The sequence below is a fragment of the Lepisosteus oculatus genome, chromosome 14 (genome assembly GCF_040954835.1).
Source record: "Lepisosteus oculatus isolate fLepOcu1 chromosome 14, fLepOcu1.hap2, whole genome shotgun sequence".
Classification (NCBI taxonomy): Eukaryota; Metazoa; Chordata; class Actinopteri; order Semionotiformes; family Lepisosteidae; genus Lepisosteus; species Lepisosteus oculatus.
Window position 1 is genome coordinate 36,768,983 of NC_090709.1, and position 14,388 is coordinate 36,783,370.

General features: G+C 51.0%; 3 protein-coding genes across 4 annotated transcripts in view; 2 read left to right on the forward strand and 1 right to left on the reverse strand.

Annotated features, from left to right (window-relative positions):
• Positions 1–259: 259 nt before the first annotated feature.
• Positions 260–1,743, forward strand: LOC138242595 (GTPase IMAP family member 4-like). The gene is made up of 2 exons (XM_069198134.1): positions 260–302; positions 818–1,743. Exons 1-2 carry the CDS (start codon positions 260–262, stop codon positions 1,741–1,743), a joined length of 969 nt encoding a protein of 322 aa, XP_069054235.1.
• Positions 1,744–2,781: 1,038 nt separating this feature from the next.
• Positions 2,782–7,614, forward strand: LOC138242596 (trichohyalin-like). The gene is made up of 3 exons (XM_069198135.1): positions 2,782–2,866; positions 4,027–5,976; positions 7,143–7,614. The coding sequence occupies exons 1-3, from the start codon at positions 2,782–2,784 to the stop codon at positions 7,475–7,477; spliced, it is 2,370 nt and encodes a 789-aa protein (XP_069054236.1). The 3' UTR covers positions 7,478–7,614.
• Positions 7,615–11,204: 3,590 nt separating this feature from the next.
• LOC138243445 (uncharacterized) overlaps positions 11,205–14,388 on the reverse strand; it is a 252,123-nt gene continuing 248,939 nt past the window's right edge. For both annotated transcript variants that reach the window (XM_069199054.1, XM_069199055.1), the window contains 3 exons: positions 13,912–14,065; positions 13,403–13,447; positions 11,205–13,312 (listed from right to left, as the gene is read on the reverse strand). In XM_069199054.1, the coding sequence (XP_069055155.1) occupies positions 13,035–13,312; positions 13,403–13,447; positions 13,912–14,065 (477 nt within the window). In that variant the 3' untranslated portion in view covers positions 11,205–13,034. The remainder of the gene's footprint in view (positions 13,313–13,402; positions 13,448–13,911; positions 14,066–14,388) is intronic.

Consider the following 14,388-nt stretch of genomic DNA (forward strand, 5'->3'; position numbering starts at 1 on the left):
ACCCCAGACAAGAGCTGTTTCTGTACATCAGTCTGAAAGACTCGTCACAGCTTGTCTGCAGATCAGCGAGTCTGTGAGTGAACAGCAGCAGCCTGTTGTAGAATCTGTGTCAAACAGGGTGAGATGGAGAATTACTGAACAGCCTGGAGTCTGAATTCTGCTTTGTTAACAAAGTGGTCAAGACTGCAGGTCTCAGGGTTGAAGGGACAGTTCCTGACCGACAGACACTGAATCACTGCAGCTCAGCCCAGCAGTGGGGATGTGGTACCAGGAACATGAGGTGGAGTTTATTCCACTGACAGGTGCTGAGAAGCATTAAGCCTGTTTCTCTCTTGTCATCCTCTGATAAAGACACAGTGGACTCTGACTCTGGACTCTGGGTGTGGTCAGTTTCAGAGTGAAATACCAGCAGGATGATTGCACTGGACTGCACTCTCCTAGAGTGCTGTTCTTCACTGGGGTAAAGAGATTCTCTCTCCTTCAATTAATGTCTTTCTACACTCTGCCCCTGTAACAGTACAGTACTGCAGCATGACTGTTGTTGCTTGAGGCCAGTATATAAACACAGACTTTTCAGATGAAACTTGAGTCACTTTGAAAAAATAGATCTGACACAAGGAAAAATCATGAACAGCAGGTAAAACTATGTAGTTAGTTGATACTCAAGGTTAATTCCCAGATGTTCATTCTGTAAGTCTCCTTCATACTGACTTTTTTAGTTTTCTCTTGAGCAAACTGAACCCTTCTTATCTGTGCAGAGGTTGGTCTCCTCTCATGTCTAACCTGCCTGATGCTCCTGTCTCTCCTCCTGTTGCAGTGAGTGAAGTCGAACCCAGACTCCAGTCCCGCCCCTCTGAGCTGAGACTGGTGCTGCTGGGCAGGACTGGCGCTGGGAAGAGCTCAGCAGGAAACACCATCCTGGGCTCAGAGGAGTTTGACACGGAGGGAGTAACTGAGGAGTGTGTGAAGAGACAGGGTGAAGTAGCTGGGAGGCAGATCACTGTGGTCGACACTCCAGGCTGGGATGAGTGGCTGATAGGCTATGATCCACAGCAGATCAGACAGGAGGTTGTGCGCAGTGTGTCTCTGTGTCCCCCAGGACCCCATACTCTCCTCCTGGTGATTAATCTGGACTCAATCACAGACTGGAGATTTGTGAAGGAACATCTAGAGCTTCTCAGTGAGAGAGTCTGGAGACACACAATAGTGCTGTTCACCTGGGGGGACAGACTGAGAGACACAACCATTGAGAGAAGAAGGAAGGAGCTCCAGTGTCTGATGGAGAAGTGTGGGAACAGGTATCATGTTCTCAACAACAAGAACAGAGCAGACCGGACTCAGGTCACAGAGCTGCTGGAGAAGATAGAGGACATGGTGGCAGGAAACTATGGGCTGTACTTCACCACTGACATCAAAGAAATAAACACTGAACTGGAGAAATATATCAGACAGAGGGAGGAGAAGAGACAGAGAGAGACAGAGGAGCTGAGACAGAGGTTGGAGGAGAGACAGAGAGAGACAGAGGAGCTGAGACAGAAGTATGAAAGAAGGGAGAGAGAGAGAGAAGAGGAGCTCAGACAGAGGTTGGAGGAGGAGTGGAGCAGGAGAGAAGAGGAGCTGAAGGAGAAGATGAGAAAGACACTGAAGGAAGAGGAGCTGGAGAAAGAGACAGAGGAGCCCAGACTGCCTGTCAAGAGGAGGAACAGTAAAGACCTCAACCCTCTCAACAGTGAGTGTGATTGATGCTGTATTACTGAGTCACTGATCTAACTGGTCACCAAACTGAGAGATTCAACCATCTTGTGTCCTGTTAGGAATTAAAATCATACTGTGCTCCGCTCTGTACTGCGTTACTAACACAGTGGCACAAAGATCTGTGTCTGTTTAAATCCTCTGTGCTGTAATTGAACTGTTTTCTCTCAGGGAGATGAGATTTAATCCATCACACAGCAGCTCAGTCTCTGTAATCTGTTCCTCAAGACTGTCGGACCAACACTCAATCAATCAAGGTTTATTGATCGATGCACGAACAGTACAGCACACAGCGGTGTTGTCAGCATTGAAATCTGCGAGCTCGTTAAAGGCTCGTTAAGAAGGATAGAAGAGTTGGAGGACAGGAATTTATAGGGGTTAACATTGGGATACAACAGATTACACAACTGCAATTCACAGATTGTGTGGAAGTAACACAAGGATAGGAGGTATTGAGGTGTCCTGACAGTCGTAGGGTACAGGGTAGAGGAGGTATTTAGGTGTCCTGACAGTAGTAGGGCACAGGGTAGGAGGTATTGAGGTGTCCTGACAGTAGTAGGGTACAGGGTAGGAGGTATTGAGGTGTCCTGACAGTAGTTGGGTACAGGGTAGGAGGTATTTAGTGCTCTTCGTAGGTGTCCTGAGAGTGCCAGTGCCCCCTGTCAGTTCAAGGAGGTAACTGCAGGTGTCTGCTGTGGTTGGCTGTTCAGCAGTCTTACTGCCTGGGGGAAGAAGCTGTTCTGACACCTGGTGGTCTTGGTCTGATACTTCAGTACCGTTTTCCAGATGGTAGTAGAGAGAGCAAGTTGTGTTTAGGGTGACTGGGGTCCTTGAGGATGGACCTGGCCTTCTTGAGGCATCTAACACAGTAGATATCCTCTGTGTTCAGTAGCGCAGCCGGTAGTTTTCTGAGCCAGTGTCACCACCCTCTGGAGGACCCTGAGCTCGTGGGCGGAGCAGTTACCACACCAGGCAGTGGTGCAGCCGGTTAGGATGCTCTCAGTGGTGCAGCTGTAGAAGCTGGTCAGGATGTGTGAAGGCAGGCTGAACTTCTTCAGTCTGGGGAGAAAGAACAGGCGCTGTCTTGTCTACGGGGTTGGTGTGGTGGGTCCAGGTCAGGTCGCCTGTGATGTTGACACCTAGGAATTTGAGAATCTGGACCACTGCGGACCCACTGATGTGAATGGGTGCCTGGTCTGTTCCTGTGGTCCACCATCAGCTCTCATCAGTGTGTCTCCTGCCTGCTTTTCAGTGTTCTTTCTGAAGTGTGACACTTAAACAGCCCCACTGGAGCCCAGCATGTGTGAGCCTGGCCAGTACCTGGAGGGGAGACTCCTGGGAAAACACTGAGGCTGCTGCTGGGAGAGGTGTGAGTGGGGCCAGCAGGGGGCGCTCTCACCCTGCGGTCTGTGTGGGTCCTGATGCTCCAGTATAGTGACGGGGACACTGGATTGTAAACAAGCACCGTCCTTCGGATGTGACGTCAAACCGAGGTCCTGACTCTCTGTGGTCATTAACAATCCCATGGTGTCTCTCAAGAAGAGTAGGGGTGTTACCCCAGTGTCCTGGCTAAATTACCCCCCTGGTCTTTACCCATCATGGCCTCCTAATAACCCCCCTCTCTGAACTGGCTTCATCCCTCTGCTCTCCTCACCACTGAGAGCTGGTGTGTGGGGAGAGGACTGGAGCATCACCCAGGTGGGGCTGCACACTGGTGGCGGTATTGGGATCCCCATGACCTGTAAAGAGCTGCACACTGGTGATGGTAGTGGGATCCCCAGGAACTGTAAAGAGCTGCACACTGGTGGCGGTAGTGGGATCCCCAGGACCTGTAAAGAGCTGCACACTGGTGGTGGTAGTGGGATCCCCAGGACCTGTAAAGAGCTGCACACTGGTGGCGGTAGTGGGATCCCCAGGACCTGTAAAGAGCTGCACACTGGTGGCGGTAGTGGGATCCCCAGGACCTGTAAAGAGCTGCACACTGGTGGCGGTAGTGGGATCCCCATGACCTGTAAAGAGCTGCACACTGGTGGTGGTAGTGGGATCCCCATGACCTGTAAAGCGCTTTGAGTAGAGTGTCCAGAAAAGCACTATAGAAGTGTATGCAATTATTATTATTATTATTATTATTATTATTATTATTATTATATGACTTTTAAGTTACGTTTGTCAAGAAATGACTTTTGAGCAAATTGTACTCCTCTTAACTGTGGAGAGGTTGGTCTCCTCTCATGTGTAACCTCCCTGATGCTCCTGTCTCTCGCCCTGTTGCAGTGAGTGAAGGAGACCCAGCAGTCAAACCCAGACTCCAGCCCCGCCCCTCTGAGCTGAGACTGGTGCTGCTGGGCAGGACTGGTGCTGGGAAGAGCTCAGCAGGAAACACCCTCCTGGGCAGCACACAGTTCCCCTCCCGGCCCAGCCTGTCCGCGGTCACCCAGACCTGCGAGAGACGCAGGGGTGAGGCTGCTGGGAGGCAGCTCTCCGTCATCGACACGCCAGACCTCCTGGACAGCAGGGGGCGCCAGAGGGACGTGTGTCTGGAGGTCCGGAGGTGCCTGCTGCTGTCCTCCCCAGGACCCCATGCTTTCCTGCTGGTGCTGCCGGCCAGACGCTTCACGGACGAGGAGAAGGGAGCCCTGCTGACCATGACCGAGGTGTTTGGGGAGGCTGTCCTGAATCACACTGTCGTCCTCTTCACCCACGGGGACAGTCTGGGACAGGAGACAGTGCAGCAGTACGTTGACACACAGGGGAGAGACCTGCAGCAGCTCTTAGAGAGCTGTGGGAACAGGTATCATGTTCTCAACAATATGGACACGGGCGACCGCACTCAGGTCACACAGCTGCTGGACAAGATCGAGGACATAGTGACAGGAAACAGTCTGGGCTTCTTTGTGGACCAGGATGCAGAGGAGAGGCTGAGAGAAAGAGAGAACAGATACAGAGAGGAGGAGGAGGGCAGGAAGGAGAGGGAGGAGCTGAAACGCAGGACTGAGGAAGAGCAGAGGAGGAGAGCGGAGCAGCTGAAGGAGGAGCACGAGGAGCAGCAGAGGCACCAGCTGGAGGAGCTGAGACGCAGGCAGGGAGAGGAGCAGCGCAGGCAGCTGGAGGCTCTCAGGAGAGAGCAGGAGGAGACACTGCGCAGGAAGGAGCAGGAGCTGCAGCTGCAGTACCAGGAGCAGAGGCAGAGGCTGGAGCAGGAGCAGTGTGAGAAGACGGAGGAGATCAAGCTCCGCTACAGGACGCAGCACCAGGAGGTCCTGCGCAGGTACGAGGAGGAGCAGCGCAGCAGAGCTGAGCAGATGGAGCTCAGATACCAGGAGCAGCACAGGAGGGTGCAGGAGACCATCCTGAAACTCACTGAGGAGCAGCTGAGGAAGGTGGAGGAGACCAGGACCCAGTGTGCAGAGAGACTGAGGGAGAGGATGGAGGCCGTGAAGAGGGAGCTTGAAGAAGAGCAGGAGAGGAAGATAGAGGAGCTGAGGCAGCAGCACAGAGGCCAAGACCGCGGGGAGGCCCAGCAGAGGTGTGAAGCAGAGCTGTGGAGGAAGGTGGACGAGATCAAGCAGCTGTATGAAGAGAGACTGCAGGGGAGAGCTCAGGAGCTGGAGCAGCAGCAGCAGAGGGAGATGGAGGAGAAGAGGAAGGAGCAGGAGGAGGAGCAGAGGAAGAGAGAGGAGGGGCTGAGGAGGCAGCTGGAGGAGGATCGCAGGCAGAGGGAGCAGGAGCTGGAGCTGAGGAGGGCTGAGGAGCTCAGGAGAGTGGAGGAGCTGGAGCAGAGATACGCACAGGAGGAGCAGAGCAGACTGGCAGAGCTCAGACTCCACGAGGAGAGGATGAGAGAGCAGGGCAGGCAGGAGCTGCAGAGGCAGACAGAGGAGCTGAAACTGAGGCAGCAGCAGAGGGAGGCAGAGCTGAGGCAGGAACTGGAGGACGAGCAGAGGAGGAGGGCGGAGGAGCTGAGGCAGCAGTTGGAGAGGGAGCACCATCAGAGAGAGCAGGAGCTGGAGGAGAGATACAGGGAGCAGCAGCGAGAGGCGCAGGAGGAGAGGAGCAGGACGGAGGAGCTGAGGAGGCAGTGGGAGGAAGGGCTGAGAGAGGAGTACGACAGGAGGCTGCAGAGAAAGGAGGCGGAGATCCAGGAGAGGTGGGAAGGGGAGCTGCAGAGGAGAGTGAAGGAGCTGCAGGAGTCCTCCCAGCCTCAGAGCCTGGAGCCGGGTCAGAGTAAGTACCTCAGCAGTGGTGGATGCCCAGTCAGGGTGGGGTAAATTCTGCGGGGCAACTTCCAGAGAGACAGATCTGCTCACAAGGCTCCAGATCTTTCTCCTGACTCAGGAGTGAATGGGTTTAGTATTGGGACCATGAGGGGCGATATGTGCTTTTTGCTGAGTACTGTTGGAATTTGTTTTTGACACAAAAGTACAGAATATGATTGCATATTAAATATGAGTCTCTAGCACAGACGGCCAGCATTTCCACAGTTAAACTTTGTCAGACAAGACTTTCTGTTCAGTCCCCACAGTTTCAGGTCAGCAGCAGTGAAGTGAATCAGAGTAACTTGGTCACACGTCTCTTACACGACTTTCAGTCTGCGACTCCTCGACGCCCCCAGACCCCCGATATGATCTCAACAGCCAGACCCAAACAGTCAAGACTGGAACCAAGGCTGCAGTCTGACAGCTCTCGTTTTCACAGTTAATACAACAAACACCTGAGTAATTAGTCGCCTGTTTGCACGATAAACTCTGTTCACCTGACACTGGGGGTTGAACACAACAGACGACACTGTTGTTACATGACTAATCATGTCTAGAAAATCATTTCCACTGACAGATGCTGAAATTCTGTGCTTTTGCTCAAATTTAACCCTTTGATCTGAAAATCACATTTCAATAGTACACATCAAAATATATACCACATTTAATTTAATTTTGTACAAATCAAAAATGACTAATTCTACTTATAGCTGTGGTTCGGGTCCGGTCCTGTTAGACCAGGAGGACAGCTGGTCCAGAGGTTCAGGTCCGGTCCTGTTAGACCAGGAGGACAGCTGGTCCAGTGGTTCAGGTCCAGTCCTGTTAGACCAGGAGGACAGCTGGTCCAGAGGTTTAGGTACGGTCTTGTTAGACCAGGAGGACAGCTGGTCCAGTCATGTTGGAGGACAGCAGGTGTGAGGATGCTGTACCAGGAGAACAGTGTTGAAGTTCTGTTTTACCCAGAGTGGTCGGTGTCTTGTACAGACAGCTCTGCTGTACTGTTGACATTTTATATCTTTCAGAAATCAGCTGGATAAAGAAACGAGATTCATCATCTTGATCTCTAGCTTGTTTGGTAGTGAGTAGTAAATGTGTCACTTGTGACCTCCCTTCCTGTCTCTCCTCCTGTTGCAGTGAGTGAAGGAGACCCTACAGTCGAACCCGGACTCCAGCCCCGCCCCTCTAAGCTGAGACTGGTGCCGCTGGGAGCAGCAATAGGGGCCCTAGCAGGAGCCCTGAGGGGCCCAACAGGAGCAGCAGCAGGAACAGTGATAGGAGCTGCAGTAGGAGCTCAGATAGGAGCTTTACTGGGAGGAGAACCCAGAGCAGCACAGACTCGCACACAAGAGCGCACACAGCCCGCAGACACACAAGAGCGCACACAGCCCGCAGACACACAAGAGCACACACAGCCCGCAGACACACAAGAGCACTCACAGCCCACAGACACACAAGAGCACACACAGTAGTCACAACGTAGTCTCACACACAACCTGAAGGCACTCAAGAATACATAACCCTCAGACACATAGAGAACACACACAGCCCACAGACACAATGAGCAGACACACACAGCCCACAGATACAATGAGCAGACACACACAGCCCACAGACACAACCCTCAGACACACACAGCCCACAGACAGGAGAGAGAAACAGACAGGAGATCGAGGAGCTGAGAGCTGAGAGAGAGCTGAAGACACTGAGACAGGAGCAGGAGAGGGAGAGGAGGAACTCAGGCAGTTTTATCGGAGTGACAGAGAGACACAGAGATCCACACACTGATCCACTGATCCACACAGTCTTTCCCAGCGGGAGAGGAAGACCGGATACTTCCTGGACACAGAGTGAGGACTCTACACTGAAACACTGATCTCTTCCTCGTAAGAGATCTGACTCACTGAAAACCAGCCCTTAGTGTCCCATGTGAAGAAAACTCATTTTAAATAATGTTCTATTTTGATCATGTTTGTATTTTGCTATTCTTTGTATATATATACATAAATGTCATGAATGCTTTTGGATATAATTCTGACATTGTATATTTGTATGTAACAGAATATATTGTAGCATTTACAGGTTCTTCTCAGGACAAAGGACCAGTGGAGATGCGATAAACGAACCAGGCTTTATTCTTTATCAACCACAGAGTATACACACACATGACGGAACACGCACACATCTTTAGGGTGGTAATTACTTAACGACTTAACAACAAGCTATACAGTACACTTATAAGACACTACTATGACATTATTTACACAGGTAGGGTCAGCCGCTGGTCATCGTGTTGACCCTCAGACTCTCCCTGGCTACAACTCCCAGCATGCCCAGCGGTACTAGGGGCGCTTCCTCCTCACAACCGGTTGTTACAGTATGTGTATGTGTATATGTGTACTTTATTCTCCTGAGCCCATAATCAAAGAGCAGAACCGGCTCGTCCGGCAACTGGGACTTTATATCTCGCAACGGCGACTTACAATCTCAGAATCGCGACTTTATTTCTGGTCATTGGGACTTTATATCCCGCAATTTCGAGTCAGAAAAGTCATAATTTCGAGATCTAAAGTCGAAACGGCGAGAAACCTTGGCGCGTTTTTTTTTCTTTCCACTCCCTGTCGGACACGGCTTCCACAGAGGAGGGAGAGAAATGGACTTTTATGTTTTTATATCGACTTTATTCTCCTGAGCCGGTAATCAAAGAGCAGAACTGGCGCCAAAACCCGCTCCTGGCTCGTCCTCCGGATGCCGCTGCGGCGCCGGTTGCTAAGCGACGCTCCGAGCCCGAGCGCTCGAGCTCCTCTCGGGGCGGTTTTATTCCCAGCTGAGGAGCCGCTCCTGTCCTGGAAATCCCGGGAAGGACTGGGACTCCCCTCCTGTGGGCTGGGAGGCTCTTCCCGGGTGTTTCCGCAGACGAGGGGAGTCCTGGTGTCCTGGGAAAAGGCCCCCTGTGCTGCGGGCGTCTCCGAGAGAAACGGGCTGTTTGTGTGGGAAGATGCTCTTTCCTCAGGAGGGGAAGAGCCGAGCGGGAAGGAAAGTTCTGGAAGTGCGTCTCCTCTCCGGCTGCTCCAGTCCCAGTGACGGCGACACCGGGACAGGACAGGAGGGACGAGCGGGTCCTCTTTCCCACACGGGGGATTAGTGGGGTTTGTTAGGACACAGGACAGAGAGATAGTGCTTCTAGATAGAGTGCTTCTGTATGGGTAATAATAATAATAATAATAATAATAATAATAATAATAATAATAATAATGCTATACGTCTCTCTCACCCGTGTCCTCCGGTCCTGAGGAGTTTTAGAAACTGTCCCATTAAGACCTACAGCAGAGAACATTCTTACTGGGAAGCATCTTCCCAAATTGTCCTGTACGTGCTGGTAAATCACCGAGTCATGAATCAGTGTTACTGAAGCACATATAGAGATGTACTTGATAAGCGCCGAAGAGCGTGTGATGAAAACTAAGAGGAAACACTGAGTCTGACGCTGAGGTGAGAAGCGGAGAGATACAGTGTGAAGAGTGTGACTTCCAGATCCAAATGTTATAATAATAATAATAATAATAATAATAATACATTTGAATGATCTCGCTGCTTCGGCGGACCGGCGCGCGCCGGCTGTTCGATTCTTAACGGTCGCCCGGAGCTCCGCGCGAGCGCGCCATTAAAAAACAAATAAAATAAAAATAAAACCAACTCCAAGCCGTGAATCTGCATCGTCTTCCTCTTCCAGCTCTTCCTCTCCTGAGGGGAAAGAGCGGCCTGCTGTCGACAGGAGGGTGGACACAGACGGGCCCGCTCCCGGAGAGACTTGGAGTGAAAGACCGTCTCTCAGAGAGACTCCAACTCCCCCGGACCGGTGGACACGGGTGAGAGAGACGGCCGGCGTCGTCATCATCATCATTATTATTATTATTATTATTATTATTATTATTATTATTATTATTAGACCAGCAGGGGAGGGCAGTCGCGGGCAGTTCGGTCGGTCCGGTTTCCATGACCACGGGGCCGCTGACGATCCGCTTCAGCCCGACAGCAGGTTCGACAGGTCCAGTTCGTGTGGGTCTGCGGGTCGAGCTGAGGACAGGAGACAGCTGTCGGTGCAGAAGCACACGGGTGTGCAAGAGCTGACATGAAAGGGCCGGGTCGTGTTTCTGTGAGTTTTATTATTATAATAATCTACTTTATTTTATTTTATATAGCACCTTTAAAGGTGGGTTCTCAAAGCACTTTACTGAATGACAACAATAAATAAAATATATGTACTGTATACAAGATAAAACAAGGAACAGGTTTCAGGTGTGAAGAAGACTCCACGGCCGAAACGTGTTTTCTTTCTTTCTTCTTTCAGCCTGGAATAAACCTATTACTTGTTCTTTTATGAAATCGAGACTGTATTAAATGTGAGTGAACTTCATTATTGTGAACTGTTTTCTCATGTCACTTCCAGCTTCTCAAAGCTTCTTTGAGCCTGTAGTTTATATATAAATATTTATTAATACCGTAACGCTATGGGGTTCAGGCGGGCGCCCTTGGCACATCAGGTTGGCCCCAAACCGTGGGGGGCTCGAACCCAGGACTCCGGTGTCACTCACCAGGGACCCAGCTTGTTGAGCTAAAGAGAGATCTCTCCACACCCCAGGGGCTGTGGTCCTGCTATCACAGGGAAGGGCGGTGATGTCACCTGCTCTGGTACGCGGGCTCTTACACAGTGCCTGTCGGCCCTATGTGTTACAATACCTTATATGGTACTCCACTCCCACAGCAGTTATATGAGCCGGGTAGTTCACTGTAATCACTCCACTAAAATGTCCACAGTTGGGTAGAAATACAAGATTATTTGAATAGAAATATATCCAAACATAATGTATAACCTGTGTGTAGCGTGGATAATGATTATGAGCCCAGTCTGGACTGGTCAGAGAAGCACAAGGACAGAAGAACAGGGGTTAACAGCACTGAGCTGGTCTGTGTCACCTGATAGTGCCCAGTGTAGAGTCTCACTGCCCCTGACTCTGGAGTCCAGCCTCTCTGATGAGTCTCTATCAGGCTTTACAGACTGCTGGGGTTAACAGCCCTGAGCTGGTCTGTATCTCCTGATAGTGCCCAGTGTAGGGTCACACTGCCCCTGACACTGGAGTCCAGCCTCTCTGATGAGTCTCTTAAGAATATTGGTCCATTAAACTGATGAGGTATAAAAACAGGAGAAAGATCTTTATACACAAATACTGTTTGATACACAGTGAAACATCTCAATAGTTTCTTCCAATTACTGCATATATACATTAAATCTCAACATTTCAATGCAGCACATAAAGTAACACTATTGTACTGTCCCTTTTCTTGGTAATGTTCATCTCCCAACAGAGGATGATAAAGCTGGAATTCAGTTGACTAAAGTTAATAGAAAAACCTTCATCTGTAAACGTTCAAGGCACTTGGCAACTCAACAATCACGTCATTACACAATAATGCTGGCAAAAGGAGCCTTCTTCAAGAGAAGTATTGAGATAAGATACCATCTCCACCATGTTGGAGTCTCCACAGGAACAGGAAGTGGGATGAGGGAAGAAGGAGGGGCTTCAGATGGGAGGCTGCTGTGATTGGATACAAGCTGGGATGGAGCAAAGCTGCTGTTATTGTTCTCTTTAAACATAATTCATTTCATTTAGGTTAAATACATCCGTAAGATATACATTCATATGATTAGAGAATGTTTTAAGTGAGCAACACCTTCTCTCAATCATCTTCTGTGGCCTCTCTCTCTTGTGCTGCTTCAGCTTCTCATTCACACTCCTGTATCTCTTGTATGTCTCTTCTGCTTCGGGGGACTGAAATACCAAACTACTTTACTGTATCTGTCTACAACTGAATTGAGTCTCTCTACTGTCCCTTTGTGTCTCTCTACTGCCTCTCTCAGCTCCTCGATCTCCCTCCTGCAGTGAACTGTGCTCCTGTCCTGCTGGAGTGAACTGTGTTGTCGACACACTGACCTGCTGGAGAGTCTCTCTGTGTCTCTATGCCTCCTCTCTGGCCTTTTCCTCATAGTGCTGCCTGAGCCCCTCCATCTCCCTCTTGTGTGTCTCCTCTCTCTCTTTCTCCTCTCCCTCTCACTCCCTCCATTTCTCTCTGCAGCCTCTCTCTCCCCTCTCTCTCTCCTCAGATCCTCCTCCAGCTCTCTCCTCCTCCCCTCATCCCTCTCCTCCAGCTCTACTATCTGCTCCTCCAGCGCTCTGATCTTCTCCTCTCGTGTGTGGATCTCCTCCTCCATCCTGCGGAGGTGGTTCTGGAGCTCCTTCTGGTGCTTCTCCCTCAGTCTCTGCGGAGGTTCGGTACCTTTTCAAATCCAGTGATCACATCTGCTGATTGGCTGCGATATCATCGGGTGTAGCTCTTCAGGCTCCTCATTGGCTGTTCATCTTTCAGATGTTTGATCGGTTACCCCCAGCTAGAGCTCAACTCCAGAGGAGACCCGTCACCCCACCAGCATGGGTCCACATGAGTATTTCCTGTTACGGGAGATGTCAACATGGACCTGGTGCTCATTAGAGAAACCCACCTCGGACACACTCCCAGGGGCTGGACTGTTATCACTCAAGGGCAGAGATTATTGGGAAATGTTTATGATACGCCTTGGTGCTACAGAAGTTTCATCTGAAGTGCATGCATTAGCACCTCCAACAGCACAGTGTCCCTGGTCACTGTCCTGGGTCACAGAGCTCCAGAGGGAACAGCGCCACCTGCTGGTCCACAAGCTCCACACACAGCAGCAGCGTCCTGGTTTCCTTACAGTCTCCCAGCCTTGCTGAGCTCCGAGCTCTGAGGGCATCAGGCTACAGAGTGGCAGCTCTGCTGTGTTCATGGGCTGGATCAGTGCAGGCTAAGAGGAGCCTGTGTGATCTTCCTCATGCTCTCTGTGTGGCTCAGGGGCGTTGCTGTGAGCCGAGAGAGGACGACTGTGTGTTGCTCAAGAGTGACTCCCTCATGGTGAAACACTGTAGTCCTACAGGGTGTCCTTACGCTCCTTCTCTATCTCAGCTGCTCCACAAAGGGCTTCAGTAATTCCTGTATCGCTGCGTCGTTCCGAGGAATTCTGGCCATGGCTTCCTGAATGACATGAACAGACGCCTCCGTTCCGAAGTGGGAGACAATCCTGTGGGCCAGGTCCTGCTTCTCGGTGTCTCCCAGTAAACCCCGGGGCATCCCCTTTTGGTGCAGAATGTTCTTCAGCTTCTTGTACTCGTCTGCTTCCAGCTCCTCGATCACTTCATTCAAGGCTCCTGCCCACTCCTCTCTGCTGATGATTCCTGAAACAAACAGACACCCTTCTACTGGCTGCTCCTACACAAGGGCTGAGGAACCAGCTCTAGATACTCAAAGAGGACAGAGGGACTCACTCTGAGGGGCAGAAGTCTTTGGGGTCCTGGTCTGAACAGCAGGGACTGCAGAGGGAGAAAGAGACAGAGACATGTTCACCCTGACCAGCACAGCACCCACAGGACACAGTCTCTTGTAAAGACACTGTTCACCCTGACCAGCACAGCACCCACAGGACACAGTCTCCCGTAAAGACACTGTTCACCCTGACCAGCACAACACCCACAGGACACAGTCTCTTGTAAAGACACTGTTCACCCTGACCAGCACAACACCCACAGGACATAGTCTCTTGTAAAGACACTGTTCACCCTGACCAGCGCAACACCCACAGGACACAATCGTTCGTAAATACACTGTTCACCCTGAACAACAAAACCCCCACAGGACACAGTCTCCCGTAAAGACACTACTCACCCACAGGACACACAAGATGCATCTCAAGTCAGCTATTGCCTGGCATGATTGTCACACTCACTAGCAGGCCATACTGACCTCTAACCCACCATGTTCTCAGTAGATCTGTTACCTGGCAGCTGCACAAAGCGCGTCCACACCCTCTTTTTTCCGTCCTTTGTGGCGCCTTTCAGCAACACCAGGTCCAGACTCCTCGCACCGTGGGCCAGGAACACCTCGAACGTAGGGTGGAAATTCGGGCCATAACTGCAGTAAAAGCACTCGGACTGGAAGAACAACAGTAACGCCGTGTTAAAGAGCTAGCAGTCTGTCACACAGGCAAATCCTTTTTGAGCATGAAGTCAGCTGGACTCCCTCTACAGACTCTGTGACTCTGCTTTCTGCTTCTCTCTCCACTATCCCAATTCTCCTTGACCTCTGACATGACTGGCCACATCCTCTTCCTGTCCTGGTTATTTCAGGTGCTGCTCTTGGCTGGTTCTCTTCTTGTCCCTTGAACTGCTCTTTCCAAGTGTCCTGGTGAGGCTCTGGCCTTCTCCCCCCCTGGTGTTCTTCACGGGTCAGTACTCGGGCCCCTTCCTTTCTCTGT

What these genes read in the sequence shown, in the direction of transcription:
- LOC138242596 (XM_069198135.1), top strand. Translation starts at nt 2,782, where the DNA reads ATGTGTGAAGGCAGGCTGAACTTCTTCAGTCTGGGGAGAAAGAACAGG. An exon ending in GGTTGGTGTGGTGGGTCCAG is followed by an intron (nt 2,867 to 4,026) that starts GTCAGGTCGCCT and finishes GCCCTGTTGCAG; the next exon opens with TGAGTGAAGGAGACCCAGCA. An exon ending in GAGCCTGGAGCCGGGTCAGA is followed by an intron (nt 5,977 to 7,142) that starts GTAAGTACCTCA and finishes CTCCTGTTGCAG; the next exon opens with TGAGTGAAGGAGACCCTACA.
- LOC138242595 (XM_069198134.1), top strand. Translation starts at nt 260, where the DNA reads ATGTGGTACCAGGAACATGAGGTGGAGTTTATTCCACTGACAG. An exon ending in GGAGTTTATTCCACTGACAG is followed by an intron (nt 303 to 817) that starts GTGCTGAGAAGC and finishes CTCCTGTTGCAG; the next exon opens with TGAGTGAAGTCGAACCCAGA.